General features: G+C 46.7%; 2 protein-coding genes across 2 annotated transcripts; one reads left to right on the forward strand and one right to left on the reverse strand.

Moving 5' to 3' along the window:
• The first annotated feature begins 4,617 nt into the window (after positions 1–4,617).
• Positions 4,618–10,396, forward strand: LOC109763840 (exocyst complex component EXO70A1). Its single transcript, XM_020322703.4, has 12 exons — positions 4,618–5,107; positions 5,207–5,302; positions 5,864–6,069; positions 6,175–6,405; positions 6,539–6,677; positions 6,769–6,981; positions 7,154–7,359; positions 7,783–7,983; positions 8,069–8,168; positions 9,170–9,273; positions 9,359–9,505; positions 9,910–10,396. The coding sequence occupies exons 1-12, from the start codon at positions 4,940–4,942 to the stop codon at positions 10,037–10,039; spliced, it is 1,941 nt and encodes a 646-aa protein (XP_020178292.1). The 5' UTR covers positions 4,618–4,939; the 3' UTR covers positions 10,040–10,396.
• Positions 10,397–10,946: 550 nt separating this feature from the next.
• LOC109763832 (FBD-associated F-box protein At5g60610-like) lies at positions 10,947–13,343 on the reverse strand. Its single transcript, XM_020322698.4, has 3 exons — positions 12,145–13,343; positions 11,907–12,050; positions 10,947–11,491 (listed from the first exon to the last, which is right to left on the reverse strand). Exons 1-3 carry the CDS (start codon positions 13,270–13,272, stop codon positions 11,084–11,086), a joined length of 1,680 nt encoding a protein of 559 aa, XP_020178287.2. The 5' UTR covers positions 13,273–13,343; the 3' UTR covers positions 10,947–11,083.
• Positions 13,344–14,825: the final 1,482 nt, after the last annotated feature.

The following is a 14,825-nucleotide window of genomic DNA, read 5'->3' on the forward strand; positions in this document are numbered from 1 at the left end:
CGATCATAGTGCTAAGCTAACGGATGGGTCTTGTCCATCACATCATTCTCTAATGATGTGACCCCATTCATCAAATGACAACACATGTCTATGGCTAGGAAACTTAACCATCTTTGATTAACAAGCTAGTCTAGTAGAGGCATACTAGGGACACTCTTTTTGTCTATGTATTCACACATGTACTAAGTTTCCAGTTAATACAATTCTAGCATGAATAATAAACATTTATCATGATATAAGGAAATATAAATAACAACTTTATTATTGCCTCTAGGGCATATTTCCTTCAACGTTTCCCAACATGCTCCTCTTAAGATTTCTGAGAAGATTGATTTGAGCACCCCCTTTGAGTTTAAAATCCACCGAGAGAAAAATCAAGAGCCCAAACTTAGACAATGGTTGAGCATCACATTAGTTTTGAGTTAGAGTTCTTGTACCTATTACTCTTGAGAGCTGCACACTCTCTAGATGGATAGGTTTCGGCTCGAGTGTTGAAGAGTTGTTGTCTTCACCGAGCTAGATCTTCAGCAACCAAGAGTGATTGTAGTTTGCGAAGGTCGACCGAAGGTTTGGAGACCGCCGACAAGTATCTACCACGAGTGAAATCAACTGAAGTTTGATCAGCTTCGAGTTGAAGGAGAATAGGATGAAGAGAGTTTATCTTCCGTGTTAAGTCATAGCCCCTCCAATCAGACGTAGCCCTTTGGCAGAATGGTGAACTGGTCTACCAAATTCATCTGTCGCCATCGAGCACCACTTGTTCATTCTACTTTACTGCATTTCTTTCAGTAGTTTACTTTCGTGCTCTGTGTTGACAGTTTATCCGATCATTATCACCTATTGTATCATTCATTCGCATCGATCATCTCTGTTGCTCACTTCAGATATCATGGTGTTCATCCTGTTGTATTCTCATCACTGTCTTCATCATCTCTCATATTCTACGGTTCATCTGTGTTGACTTATTGTAGTTTTCGTTCGGTGCTCGTGTCATGTTTTATCTCATGTTACTTCATGTGATTGCCTATAGCATTACTATCGTTGTGATCAAACTCGTGTTATTGCAAGCCCGTGCCATAATTGCTTCATACGTCGATAGATATGCTCCCCAACATCATGCTTGATTGAGCTGTTTTCCATCGTACTTTATTTCCGCTGCTGTGTTTGGGATTTGTTCGAAACATTTGAAAGAATTTTTGAATCTCCCATTCACCCCCCTCTCGGTCCTAACAGTAACCACCAAGGGGATTGACAACCCTCTTGTTTGCGTTGGGTGCAAGTATTTACTTTTGTGTGTGCAAGTGCTATTTCACGAGGCTCTCTGTGATTCTCCTACTAGATTGATAACATGTGTTATTAACTGAGTGAAATACTTATCTCTACTGTACTGCATCTCCTCTCATATTCGAGGAAATCCCAACACAGCTCACAAGTAGCACCCATCCACCCGCAGCTAGCTAGCGAGCTCGCTCGCCGCCAGCTGGATACGCCTGGATGCACGTCGTTTGAATCGTGTGTGGATCCCCGGCCCCGGATGCACCCATCTTCCTGGCCGCCCGCAGCCATGGGCGCGTTCGTCTCCTTGTCTGCCCGCAGTTGGTTGCACGCCCTCTCCATGGCCACCGCAGCCAAGGTCCGTTGTCTCCATGGCCAAGCTGCAACCGGCCACGATGATGGCGTGTTTGTGTTGAAACCAAGGGGTTTGCTGGAAACAGATTTTTATTTTGCTGGATCCACCCACCTGTTTTGCTACAACCCCCTTTCTTTTTTGCTACCATCCCCATTCTCTTTTTGTTGAACATCTTCGTTTTTGCTGGAACCAGTGCCCCAATTTGCTGGAACCAGCTCTTGGATGTGCTACAAGGTCGACGCCTTGCCGAAGAAGCTGCATCCAGCGGCGAGGAGGGTTGCATCCAACATCATTTGATGGGGGGAGTTGCGACTTGTACACCGGAGCTGGAACCGACGACTGGAGGAGCTGCAAGAGGGGGGTGGCCGTTTTTCTGATGCGTCTTTTTTTGCTGACTTTTTGTTCTATGTTGGATCCGGTGTATTGTTTTGCTGGAATTGAGATTTTTTTTGCTTCATTGGCTCCACAACTCTCAGATGCTCAGGACATTTTTGCTGGAAGCGGTTTTTGATTTTGCTTCAACCCACCATCAAAGTTTTTGGGATGCATCGTTGTTCTTTTTTGCTGGAACCAACATTTGTTTTTGATGCATACGAGAGGTTGCATTATGCTGGAACCATGTCCCAAATTTTCTCAAAGCGACATTTGTTTTTGCTGCATACGAATTTGATGCATATGAGAGGTTGCATCGTACTGGAACCACGTCCCAATTATGCTGGAAATGACATTTGTTATACTGGATGCAGAGTTGCATCAACTTATTTTCGGACGGCGTGATGCGACGGCGACGAGCTGCAATCGATGAAGACGGCGAACTACAGGGGCGAGACTGTGAGTGCGATCAGTGAAGAAGTTTTGCAGCGGCCCACAATAGAGATGCTTCAACAAAGCAACATTGCGGCAATGGCGACGGCGAGCCACGGTGAACCTCGGCGATGTACGGCAGGGAGGCGTGGATGGTGGCCGGAGAGGACTATCGCAGACCGCAGAGACGGGTCAACCGCGCTGCGCATCTGTGACTGCAACTGCCATGAGAATTTGGGGGAAGAAATGGATCGGTGGACGGTTGCAGGGGTGGAGGAGAGATGCGATCCAACGGTGTGTACGGGTTAAATCGTATGGCCGCGCGGCGACCGGTCGAAAGTTCGGGCCGGTCGACCGACGCCTAGTAGTGGCCTAAACCATAACACCATCACAAACAAATATCAAAAGAACGAACCAATCTGTGATTGGATGGCTAGGTGCATAGTGGTATCCCTAGCCTATCAAGATTCAAATCCTGATGCTCACATCGATCCTGAATTTATTTCATGATTTTCGGCGATACGCGTTTACTGAGAGGAGGTATTCCCGTCGACTGCGAGGCGCATACGATGACTTCGTAAAATGTCAAGTTGATATGCCGACTTAGTCTTTCGAAGGTGCTTGTAGAAATAGTATGTGCGTATCTGTGTTTATAGGGGTGAGTCTATATATATATATATATATATATATATATATATATATATATATATATATATATATATATATATATATATATGCGATTGCGTTTGTACTGTGTTAAAAATAATAAAAATATCAAAAGCCTGAACTGTGTTCACGTTCCAAGTCTGCAAACAAGCAAAGGCCGTTACCCATTGTCATCGGGTTCCAGAGAAGAAAAGTGCCCTCGAGAGCGGACAGGGCTTGCCTGCTCCCGAGTCGTACTCCCAGCAAATCCAACGGCGCACAGCATGCCGACTTCGTTTCCTTCGAGACGAAAAAACCAACCATCGCTCCATCCGTTTCCCCTAAATTAAACTGCAATAACGATAGAAAGAAAAAGAGGAAGCAAGAACCAGACGGCTCGTGCTTCATGCATCTCCCTGGACCCGATAGCGCTGCTTATCCGATGGTTCAGGGAAGATTGTCCCAGCAGCCCAGAAGTGAGCACGCCGATGCAGTTCATACGGCCAGGCCAGTTGCCCCTCCGCCTCGGTTCTGTCTTTTTGATCACCACCATCGTCACACTAGTCGCCAGCGACCGCTTGACTACGGACAACAGGGAGGTCGTGCTTCTACCGGACTGGGAGGTGTTCGCCCTGCTATGCCCTCGCGCCGCCGCAGCAGGTAACACGGCGTGCACGTCGTCTTCGTCCCCGGAGCAGGTGTTAGGGAGGCTGCCGGTCCAACCGCCGTGCGTAGGTCTGCGTCATACCCGCGTGGCACAAGCTGCTCCGTGCGCCGTAGCTGCTGGTATACTGCTTGCCGGAGTTGTCGAAGTTGGCCGCCATCTTCCTTGCACTGCCGGGCCGCCTAAAACCCCAACATCTGTGTCCTGTACATGTCCGTCGTCCCCTTCCATCTATCCTCAAGCGCAGCGCTGCGACACACAAGACCACACCGATCTCCCTACGCAATAAAGGTTCCATCAGTCGTGGTGCAACTCTCCAGCCAACTCCGGCCAAGGCTTCTAATTTACATCGGAAGAGCATGTAGAAGAGGCGCTTCTGATTTCTCCTAATCGATCGGTGTTGCCAATTTATGGGTCGCCTGGTATTTTCTTGGTTTTTTATTAGAGAAAAACGGATGGAGAGGTGGGGCAACGCCCGCAACGGGGCTGGTTTTTTCTTTCGGGGGAAACAGAGGCCGCGGGCTGTGCGTCGTTGGATTCAATCGGAGCATAGATGGGAGCACGACCGGGGGAGCAGGCAAGTCCCGTCCAGAGTGGAGCAGCCTGCTGCAAAATGATACTCCTTCTGTTCCAAAATATAAGAGTATGGGATGGAGGGAGTAATATTCAAATCACGATGTTCCATTTTGGAATACTACCGTAGCGGCCAGCCAAGGATGAAATCCAGCACGGGATAAGGAGCGCGCGCCGTGGACTGGACTCGGTCCACACCGCCACGGCTCTCGGCGCGTCCGCTAACCACCACTCCCTGGACCCACTCCGTGCGCCGAGCCCATCCCCGCCGTCCGCGTGGTCCAGGTCAAACACACGCCCGAATCTCGGAGCGGAGGGAGGCGTTCGAACCATTCTTCTCCTCCTCCTCCCCGCGGCGACACAACCACGTCGTCGCGTCGCCGACGACCCCACCCACCGAATCGCGCCTCTCCACCGTTCCCGCCAACCGCAAAGCCCCCGCGGCCCTTCCAGAGGCTTCCAGAAGGATCTCTCCCGGGGACGGCGCGCGCTCGGGGGACCCCCCTTCTCGAAGCGCACGCATTCCCCGTCTCCCGCTCGAGATCTCCCAGGCCGGCAGGCCTCGGAGCGCGGAGGGACGCACCGCGTGATCCGCGAGGAGGGGGAGGCTTCGGGGAGGGAAGATGGCGGTGTCGGCGCTTCCTCGGACGATGGACGCGCTGACGCGGCGGGCGACCATGCTGCGCGACTCGCTGCACAAGAGCCAGGGGAACACGGACGGCATGGTCGCCATCCTCGGCTCCTTCGACCACCGCCTCTCCGCGCTCGAGGCCGCCATGCGCCCCACCCAGGTCCCGCTTCCCCTCCTTCACATTCCACTCATCCCCGTTTGATTCGCATCCACTCGACTGACGTGGTTCGCTTTTCTCTTGGGGGGAAATGAAATGCAGGTGAGGACGCATGCGATCCGGATGGCGCACGAGAACATCGACAAGACGCTCAAGGCCGGCGAAGCCATCCTCGCCCAGTTCGACCTCACCCGTCGGGTACATGAACATCGACCCGCCGCAAAATTTTCAAACATTTTACCTGGATGTGTGTGGTGGTCAATTTGCTACAATCTTTTTTGTTGGAAGACGTCTTATGGATCTTTCGGGAACTGAAATGTGCCCAATGAGCGCCTGGTGGCTGCAATGATTAAAATTTGTTGCGGTATTTAATATGCGTTTTGTGGGGTATATAAACTACCATGTTAAATTCAATCATCACCGCCGTCATTGAAACAAACATGGTTTTCTTTTATTCCTAAACAAGATAATACCATTCGTACATTTTTGTTCTTTGGATTTGGAAGATCCAGTGAGTGATATAGTTTGGCACTTTTAGGTCACATTAATTTGGGTCACTGTAGATGATTGTTTCATCTCTTATCAAGAGTTGTCATTTCTAAGATCATCTTGTTATGTGAAAATGGCAGCGATTTCTCGCAGAAAGAGAAGGAATGGAAATGATAGCTATCTGAGCTCATTGCGAACATGATTGTTTGCAAAAGGCTTTGATTTTTGGGAACTTACTAACTTTGTGTAAACATTGCCTTCAAACTTTAGGCCGAGGCAACGATATTAAGAGGTCCCCATGAGGATTTGGAGAGCTACTTGGAGGCAGTGGATACGCTGAAAGGAATCTCCCGCTTCTTTTCCTCGAATAAGAACTTCAGAAGCAGTGAAGGAATTCTGAATCACGTCAACGGTCTCTTAGCGAAGTCTTCTCTGAAGATTGAAGAAGAATTTAAGCAGCTGATGACTACATACAGGTAAGATAGTCATTCTTATTGCAGACTCATGCCAGAACTACATTCATGTTCATTTCTTATGTCGGTAAAAGAATGTTGTCTACGATGGTTTATCTGTTCTTTCAGCAAACCAATTGAGCCCGATCGTCTCTTTGATTGTCTACCCAAGTCTCTGCGGCCATCAAAAGACGACGAGGATGAGAATGCTAACCAGTCTGACCATCCATCCAAAGGCTTGGAAACTGCTGTATACAAGATCCCGACACTAGTTCCTCCAAGAATACTGCCACTCATGAATGACATAGCCCAGCAGTTGGTTCAGGCTGGAAATCAACAGTCATGCTACAAAATTTACAGGTAGGTTTGGATTATGGTATCCAAATCTATTTCCTTTTTCTACTTCCTTTCTTGATTTCCGTCCAGTGTCTCCTGACACCTGAGTTACTAACACCATGTGCAAAGTCAAGTTAAATTTACCCTCTTTCTTCAGAGAGTCCCGTGGTTCAGCACTAGAGTCGAGCCTTCGCAAGCTGGGAGTAGAAAAACTTACTAAAGATGACGTGCAAAAGATGCAATGGGAGGCTTTGGAGGCTAAGATTGGAAACTGGATACAGTTTATGCGTATTGCGGTGAGGGCCCTTCTGTGAACAGGCCAATATTGTGTGTGCTAGTTTGGACTTAAACAAAAAATCATCCTAATATATTATGCTTTTTGAACAGGTTAAACTACTACTAACTGGAGAAAGAAAAATCTGCGATCAGATTTTTGAGGGTGGCAACTTTAACAAGGACCAATGTTTTGCAGAAATGGCAACAAATAGTGTCGTGACTCTTCTCAGCTTTGGAGATGCTGTTGCAAAAAGCAAAAGGTCTCCTGAAAAGCTGTTTGTATTGCTAGACATGTACGAAGTAATGCGTGAACTTCAACCGGAGGTATTCGGGGAGTAATTTACTGTACCTTCCTTCCCAAATGCTTAATTTCTTCTGCTTGCAGATTTATTTATGGGGTTCCGTGTCATTGTTGTTTTCATTTCAACTTATGCTATGATGCTTTTGGTGAGCACTACCAAATTTCATCGCCGTCTTTGTTTGAACTTGTTATCAGATTGAGGTGGTTTTCGAAGGAAAGGCTTGCTCTGAGATGAGAGAGGCTGCATTGGGCTTGACTAAGCGCTTGGCACAAACTGCTCAAGAAACCTTCGCTGATTTTGAGGAGGCAGTTGAAAAGGATGCTTCAAAGACTATCGTTCAAGATGGAACTGTGCATCCTCTGACAAGCTATGTGATTAATTATGTTAAATTCCTATTTGAGTAAGTATTCCCCTCTTCATCTAGTAGTCAATTTATGCATCTGTAGAACAGTAATTTCACGAAATCCGAGTAAGATATGCTAACCATGATGAGTTAACTCTGGGGCAATATGTTTATATCCTTCAAGAATTATTCTGAACTTCATCTCCACTGAAGAGAAAATATGCATAAAGCCTGTCTGCTAGTGGTCTTAGAAATGATTTTCATTGCCAATATCGTAGCAGGCAGTCCGTCGATAACTATACAGAGTTGTGAACAAGAAAATAGTTTGCATATTCACTTTCTACTATGTCTTTGGCTTGCATTTAGTTGTTTTGCATTAGTTTATTCATTTGACAACTAAGAAAAAACTAATTTATTGGTAGCCTCCCTGCTACTGTTATTCAAATAGCACGCTAACAAATGTTATTTTCATATGAGCAGTTATCAGTCGACGCTGAAGCTTCTGTTTCAGGAATTCGAAACTGGTAATGAGACAGAATCTCAGCTTGCTGTTGTTACTACGAGGATAATGCAAGCACTACAGAATAACCTAGATGGAAAATCTAAACAATATAAGGATCCTGCGCTAACTCACTTATTTCTTATGAACAATGTTCACTATATGGTTAGATCTGTTCGCAGGTATGCTTGTTATTTTTGCTATAGATAATGCATCCTAGAATAATCTGGCAATCTGCTCACTTAGTGATCTATTGTGTTGCCACAGATCAGAAGCAAAGGATATACTTGGCGATGACTGGATTCAGAGGCACCGTAGAATTGTGCAGCAAAATGCCAATCAGTACAAACGTGTTGCTTGGGCAAAGGTTAGTGGATCATCGAACCCTCATCATATCCCCTTTCTTTTTGGCTGCATGATGTTACATGTATGGATATCTTTTCCTTACCACGATAGTCTTTTTAACTCTTTGCTGTTAGTAATTCCTTTGCGATTAGCATGGTAGTTTATGTGAAAGCAATATGGAGAGTTACCTGTTTAAGATATCACAGTTTGTTGGCACTTATGAGAGTATAACTGTTGTGGACACCATAACAACTATGTCAACGTCGGCATTGACTTCCAAAATCTGGCATCCAAGATAATACCGTCAAGGAGGAATGCGGCTAGGAAAAGAGTCTGGCCAGAACTAGGATTACAATTGAGGGAGAATTAGGAGCTATGGCACATTAGGAAGTGTTGTCATATTAGGAAAGGATAAGGGACCTTATATCTTCTACTACTACGTCCCATAATGTAAGACGTTTTTTGACACTAGTGTAGTGTCAAAAAATGTCTTACATTATGGGATGGAGGGAGTATTAAATTGAGTATGTATGACTCTCTCCAGTTTTCTGTTCTATATCCTCTCTATTCTCTCAATCCTACCACCATAACTTTCTCACCAGTCACCACAGCCCGGTGCGCTGGAATCGGCCTGAAAATCTAGACACATCAACGTTGTGCTCCACCTGCCTGCATTTTGGTGTCAAGTTGAGTTGCTTACATCCCAATAGGAATTTTTGTGAAGCCAAACCATAGTAAGAGTCAATGTCGGTGGATTCCTTTTGTAACTCTAGTACACACGTCGTCTTACAACAAAAACGACAACAAAGCCTTTAGTCACAACTCATGGTTCTGGCACATGGATAGCTAGTTTCCACACACCCCTGTCCATGGCATTACAATGGTTGCTAGTATCTATCTTTGTTTGGCAATGTTCTCTTCCATGTCCTGTGCTTCAGTAATTAAGATCATTGCCGTGCTGTATTTACATGATTGGACATATCAATTAACAGTTGAATGCTGCCTCTGTTTTATTTCTTTCAGGTTCTTCAGGCACTTTCCGTACAAGGTGCGCCAGGCAGCACTGGTTCGTCGACACCAGCAGACCTTAACAGCAGCGGAGTTTCAAGAGCTGTGATCAAAGAACGGTCAGTACCTTGGCAGTTTGGTTTGTTGCTTGGGATAATCATGATAGAAGAATCATTAGCCCTAAGACGGCTTTTGCCATGGCAGGTTTAAAGCTTTCAATACGCAATTTGAAGAACTTCATGCGAAGCAATCTCTATGGATTGTACCTGATCAAGAATTGCGTGAATCGTTGAGGCTTGCTATAGCTGAGGTTCTGTTACCAGCCTATCGATCTTTCATAAAACGTTTTGGGTACGTCACCGCACCAATCACTTTGCATGATCTCCTATTGATTTTTGGTTGTTGTGCTGAACTCCACCCATTAGCTTCCATTGAATTGATTAGTCGGCTATATCACATGATTGCAGTTCCAGAATTACAAAATTACCTCTATTTTGTCTGTCCTCTAAAGCACCTATCATTTATGTTGACTGACGGGGTGGCCCCCAAAACTTTATACTTTGGAGAACAACACTTCCTTAATCTTCTCCAGGACTCCGTTCAACTTGGAATGATCTCAGCTGTTCTTATATACTTCCTCTGTCCCAAATTATAAGATGTTTTGGTAGGCTAAAATAGCCTAAAAAGACGTCTTATAATTTGGGACAGAGGTAGTACTTAATAATAACTACTGTGCTACCAATTTTGCCATGCAGCAATGTTGTTGGGAGCGGCAAGAATCCGCTGAAGTACATCAGATACAGCCCTGAACTGGTGGACAAACTCCTGAACGAGTTCTTTGAAGGGCAGCAATATGGTGAGCCGAAGCACCAACATCGCCTGTAAGGTCTCTGCGGCATTAAGACCCAACCCCGCAAAGATCCCCGTCGAAGCACACAACTAACGATCCCTTTGCACAGTAGCAGCAATGCGGATCATCATATATACTACCAATATAGTGACCACCACAGAAAAGAAAAAGGGCTTGCTGTTTCGTAGTCTCAGTGGCTCACATGGCAGGCTAACACGGTGTAAAGGCATCGTTCTTCGTAATATCAGCCTTGTTCTCCATAATATATCAGATGTTGTTCTATCGTGTTAACCCTTAGATTTCATTACTTTTATGATTTCTACTTCATCGGTGTAGTAGATTCATCTTGCTCTCAATTGCAGCAAGATTTGTTCTAATGAGCTTGTTTTTCACTTGTTACCTAGTACTCAAATCCAATAACCATTGCATATCTCGGGGTTGGCGACACCCATCAAGTTTAGACTTACTTGGGTACACTGATATGTTGGCTTGGTCCTTCAGGTGTTATCATAGATGGCAATTCTAATACAACTCGTTTCCGATCCACGACTCGGATCTGAATCCCTAGTTATGTGAACAGAGCATGTATGATGCAAATGATACCTAGTGCACATAACATATAACAGATAACAGCAGAGACAAATACTACAATTAACATTCCAGACGGGCACAATCAACCAGGGTACATCAGACGGAACACACATTCGATGAATGTGCTAAAGGAAATTAGTAAAGCATGAAATAGCTCACGAATATATCTCTGTCTGCTAGTAGCATTCAGCGACACAATCAGCAGAAATAGTGAGGTCTAACATGACCAACGTCAGGCCAAAGCAAAATAAATAGACCATATAAAGACTGCAATTTGAGCAACACTTGTCTTATGCATCAACATCTTAAGGTCGCCAGGCAAATAAAAACCAGGAACTCCGACAAAAAACACACAAGCCAAAGACCCAAAACAGTGCCTTGCACGTAGACTGCAACATAGCACCAACCATCTGTTTCCCTGGAATCACGTTCACCTGGTAGAGAACTCAAAACCTCTTTTCAATCTTCCGCAAACACCCGGCTTCTCCTTAAAAGTTGCAGCCACGAAGAGCAGCGGTGCGCGTGAATGGGTCCCCTGTAGAGAAATCAGACCCTGCTTTGAAGTTGAGCAACCACTTGTCTTCCCCTGCTTGAAACACACTCTCCAAGAGCACCAGTGAGCAGTCTTTGCTGGCCCATTTTGCAGCAAACAGAGGTTTCACCTTGGAGCTGGCCTCTGCCATTGAGGTGAAGCTCCCCTTGGTGAACACGATCACCAGCTTTGTCAACACCAGTGCGCTCTCCAGGACGAACTTGAGGAAGGAAAGCTCGCCCCGCTCCCCTCGGAAGCCGTAGAAGACCATCAGCTTCATGTGTGACTGCACGCATTCGATAGCGCCAACCTCCTGCCAGAACTGGTTGTTGAGCTTGCCAGTGGGCTCATAAGTTTCGTTGGACTGTAGATTGGTCAAGTAAATCAGTGAGAACTTCAGCTCATCTCAAAGAAAGGACGCCGATAAGTCCCAAACGTTCGGGATTTGCCCATGGCAGATCAAACATTTTTTGTGGCAATTTGTATATGCAAGGGGTGGCAAGTTTAGTTGGTAAGCATGACAATTCCGCCCTTAGTTTGTTTTTTGACAGAAAATTGTTGTGCTTGTCAACTAAACTTGCCATCCTCGCGTCAACTAAGTTGCCATAAAAAACGTTTGATTTGCCATGGGCAAATCCCCGATTCGGGATTTATCATCTCTGCAAAGAAAAGCTACAACTTTGACTCTAGATGGAAGCATTATCGTCAGCAATATAAATTGATGATTGCAAGTGCACAAAGATGGAAATTGATGCCAAAGTAAGTGATAGTGGTATAACCTCAAGATGCAGCCTCTCGACGTTGGGAAAGCATCTGAGGAAGCTGGGCAGCATCTTCGCAACGTTGCGGACTCCAAAGCACACTCTTACGCCGAGGATCTTGACGCTTGGGACCATTGTGCTCGGACTCGCCGTTGTCCCAGCCTGCAATGCACCAAATTTCCATTTTTCAGAGACAACTTCACATATTTACATTGGCGAATCGAACAAAACACAAAGTTGAAGGTGTTGTATGCACCTTGATGACGGTGTTGCCGATCTCTAGGCTGTGCCGTTCCGGGTCCAGATAGCCAACCAAGCTTAGTGCAGGGGCATGGCCAATATTGACCCTCCTGGGCAAGCCATCGCGGACCGTTGCTGCCCAGATGATGAGCCTTTCGAGGTGCGGGGCGTCTTTCACTGCGATGCTCAGATCAATGCTTTCGATGACCTGCACGCAACGGAGGCTGCGGCTGACGAGGAGTAGGTGTTTCATCAGCATGTTCACTTGGATGCATAGGATTTCCAGCACGGGGCTCCTGGCGAGGATGAAGTCCATGTCCTCCCTCCTCAGGATCTGGACGCAGCAGAGGCCGAGTTCGCGGAGGTGTGGGAATGACGCGGCGCGCGGGAGGATCCTCGTGTCAGGGAACTCGAAGACGCCAAGGTACAGGCGGGTGAGGGTTGCCATGGCGAAGAAGGTGGGAGGGATGCGCATGTTGAGCGGCCACGGGCGGTTGACGAGGACGAGTTCCTGGACACCCTTGACGGCGAGGAGCTGGAGCCAGCGGGCGAGCAGGTCCGGGCACTTGTCCAGGAAGCTGCAGATGAGGTGGACGGAGCGGAAGGGGCCCGGGTGAGCGTCGAGGATGCGGGTGACGGCGGAGGCGACGCGCTGCGCGTCCGCGTGCGCGACCTGCAGGCCCGAGCCGGTTTGGACGGGGAGGAGGTCGGAGTCGACGAGGACGAGCGGCACGGAGCGCCAGACGCCGCGCCAGCGGCAGGAGAGCGCGGCGGTGCGCGCGCCGTCCTTGACGGGGAGGCGGGAGACGATGTCGCGGAGGAGCTTGTCGGGGAGGCCGCTGATGCGGTCGTCGCCGCCGTCCTGGGGCGGGGGGAGGAGGGCGGAGAGGGCGGCGTGGTTGGAGGCGACGGGCGGAGGAGGGAGGACGGAGTGGACGCATGAGAGGAGGGTCACCGTGTGCGCGTCGAGGTTGGGCGTGTACGCGCCGATCTGCCGCAGCATGGACTCCGCCTCGGCGCCCATGGGGAGGGGCCGCACACGGCTGTCCAGGGCCGCCGCCGCGAGGCCTTCCTGGGGCGGCGCACCGGCACACCGCGGTCCATGGGAACACCTACAGCGGTGTCCTGGGTCCCCGTGATTCATCGTGACGGGTGGCGGCCGCTGCCGGAGTGGGTGGAGCGGCGCACGAGGGTTTTGGGATTCGGGTTTCGAAATGTGGAGGCGGGGATGGGAGGAGGAAGCCCGCTCTAACGGTGAAACACTAGGAAAAAAAAGGGCCATTAGTCCTGGTTAAAGAGAGTTTTATGAAGTTTTTTTGAATTTTTTTGCCGATTTTTAAAATTTTGAACTATTTTAATCTCTAATCATTCTTCATCACTGCTCAATTTAATCTCTAATCGCTGATCATCCCTCATCATTTCAAATCATCTAACTTTCCGGACGGTCACCCATCCTCTCACTACTCCAGCCTGAGCATGCTTAACTTTCGGATTCTATTCCCCTCGTTTCCAAGTCTGCATTTGTTGTTTTCCTGACAATAGTAAGATGTCAATCCTATTAACCCTCACGAGTTTAGCTTAGAGCATGAAGTCACACGTTACACTGTTTGAGTTTGAAACTATTATTTAAAAAACAATAATTATTTAATAACACTAATATTTCTTGAGTAAGTAGTTTGACCAGATTTGACCAAAATTCAAAAAAAATGAAATAATTAGTAACACTAATATTCTTGAATAATTATTTAGTAACACTAATATTTCTTGAGTAAGTAGTTTGACCATAGTTTGACCAGATTTGACCAAAATTCAAAAAAATAGAAATAATTATTTAGTAACACTAATATTCTTGAATAATTATTTAGTAACACTAATACTTCTTGAATAAGTAGTTTGACCATAGTTTGACCAGATTTAACCAAAATTCAAAAAAGCTGAAATTTGAGCATATCTTTTTTTCCTTTTGGAATTTGAGGATTTTAAAAAATTGCAAACAGGCCGTAGGCCGTCAAAATCGGATGCGGATTTTCGTTTTGAACATTTTGATATATTATACGTTTTTTCGACATCGTATGCAAAAGTTATAGCCGTTTTACTTTTTCATGACACTTTTTTGCAAAACATGTCCAAATTTAAGTTTTTTAATTTTCCTAACTAGTAGATATAGTAATATAACTACATCTCAAAGGATTTTATTTTTTGAAGATTTTATCATTTTCTTTTGCTTTTTTTTTCAAAACTGAAATGACGATACAGGGGGGGGGGGTAGAGTTTGAGAAATGGGCCCTTTAGTCCCGGTTTGAGACACGAATCGGGACTAAAGGGCATCGCACCCTTTAGTCCCGGTTTGAGACACGAACCGGGACTAAAGGGCATCGGTCTAATCTTAAGTCCCGGTTTGAGATACGAACCGGGACTAAAGGGTGCGATGCCCTTTTGTCCCGGTTCGTTTCTCAAACCGGGACTAAAGAGCCCATTTGAACCGGGACTAATGCCTTCAGTCGCTCGAACCGGGACTAATGCTCACATTAGTCCCGGTTCGTAATGCAACCGAGACTAATGTGAATATTGCACTATGACCAAAGCCCTGTTTTCTACTAGTGAAAGTGCCACCCCGGCAAAGCTACTCATACACTTGCTCGCGAGCCCCACCTGCCAGGTCGATTCACCTCACCGTTTCCTTCTGTTGGGGACCCC

The sequence above is a fragment of the Aegilops tauschii genome, chromosome 4 (genome assembly GCF_002575655.3).
Source record: "Aegilops tauschii subsp. strangulata cultivar AL8/78 chromosome 4, Aet v6.0, whole genome shotgun sequence".
NCBI lineage: Eukaryota > Viridiplantae > Streptophyta > Magnoliopsida > Poales > Poaceae > Aegilops > Aegilops tauschii.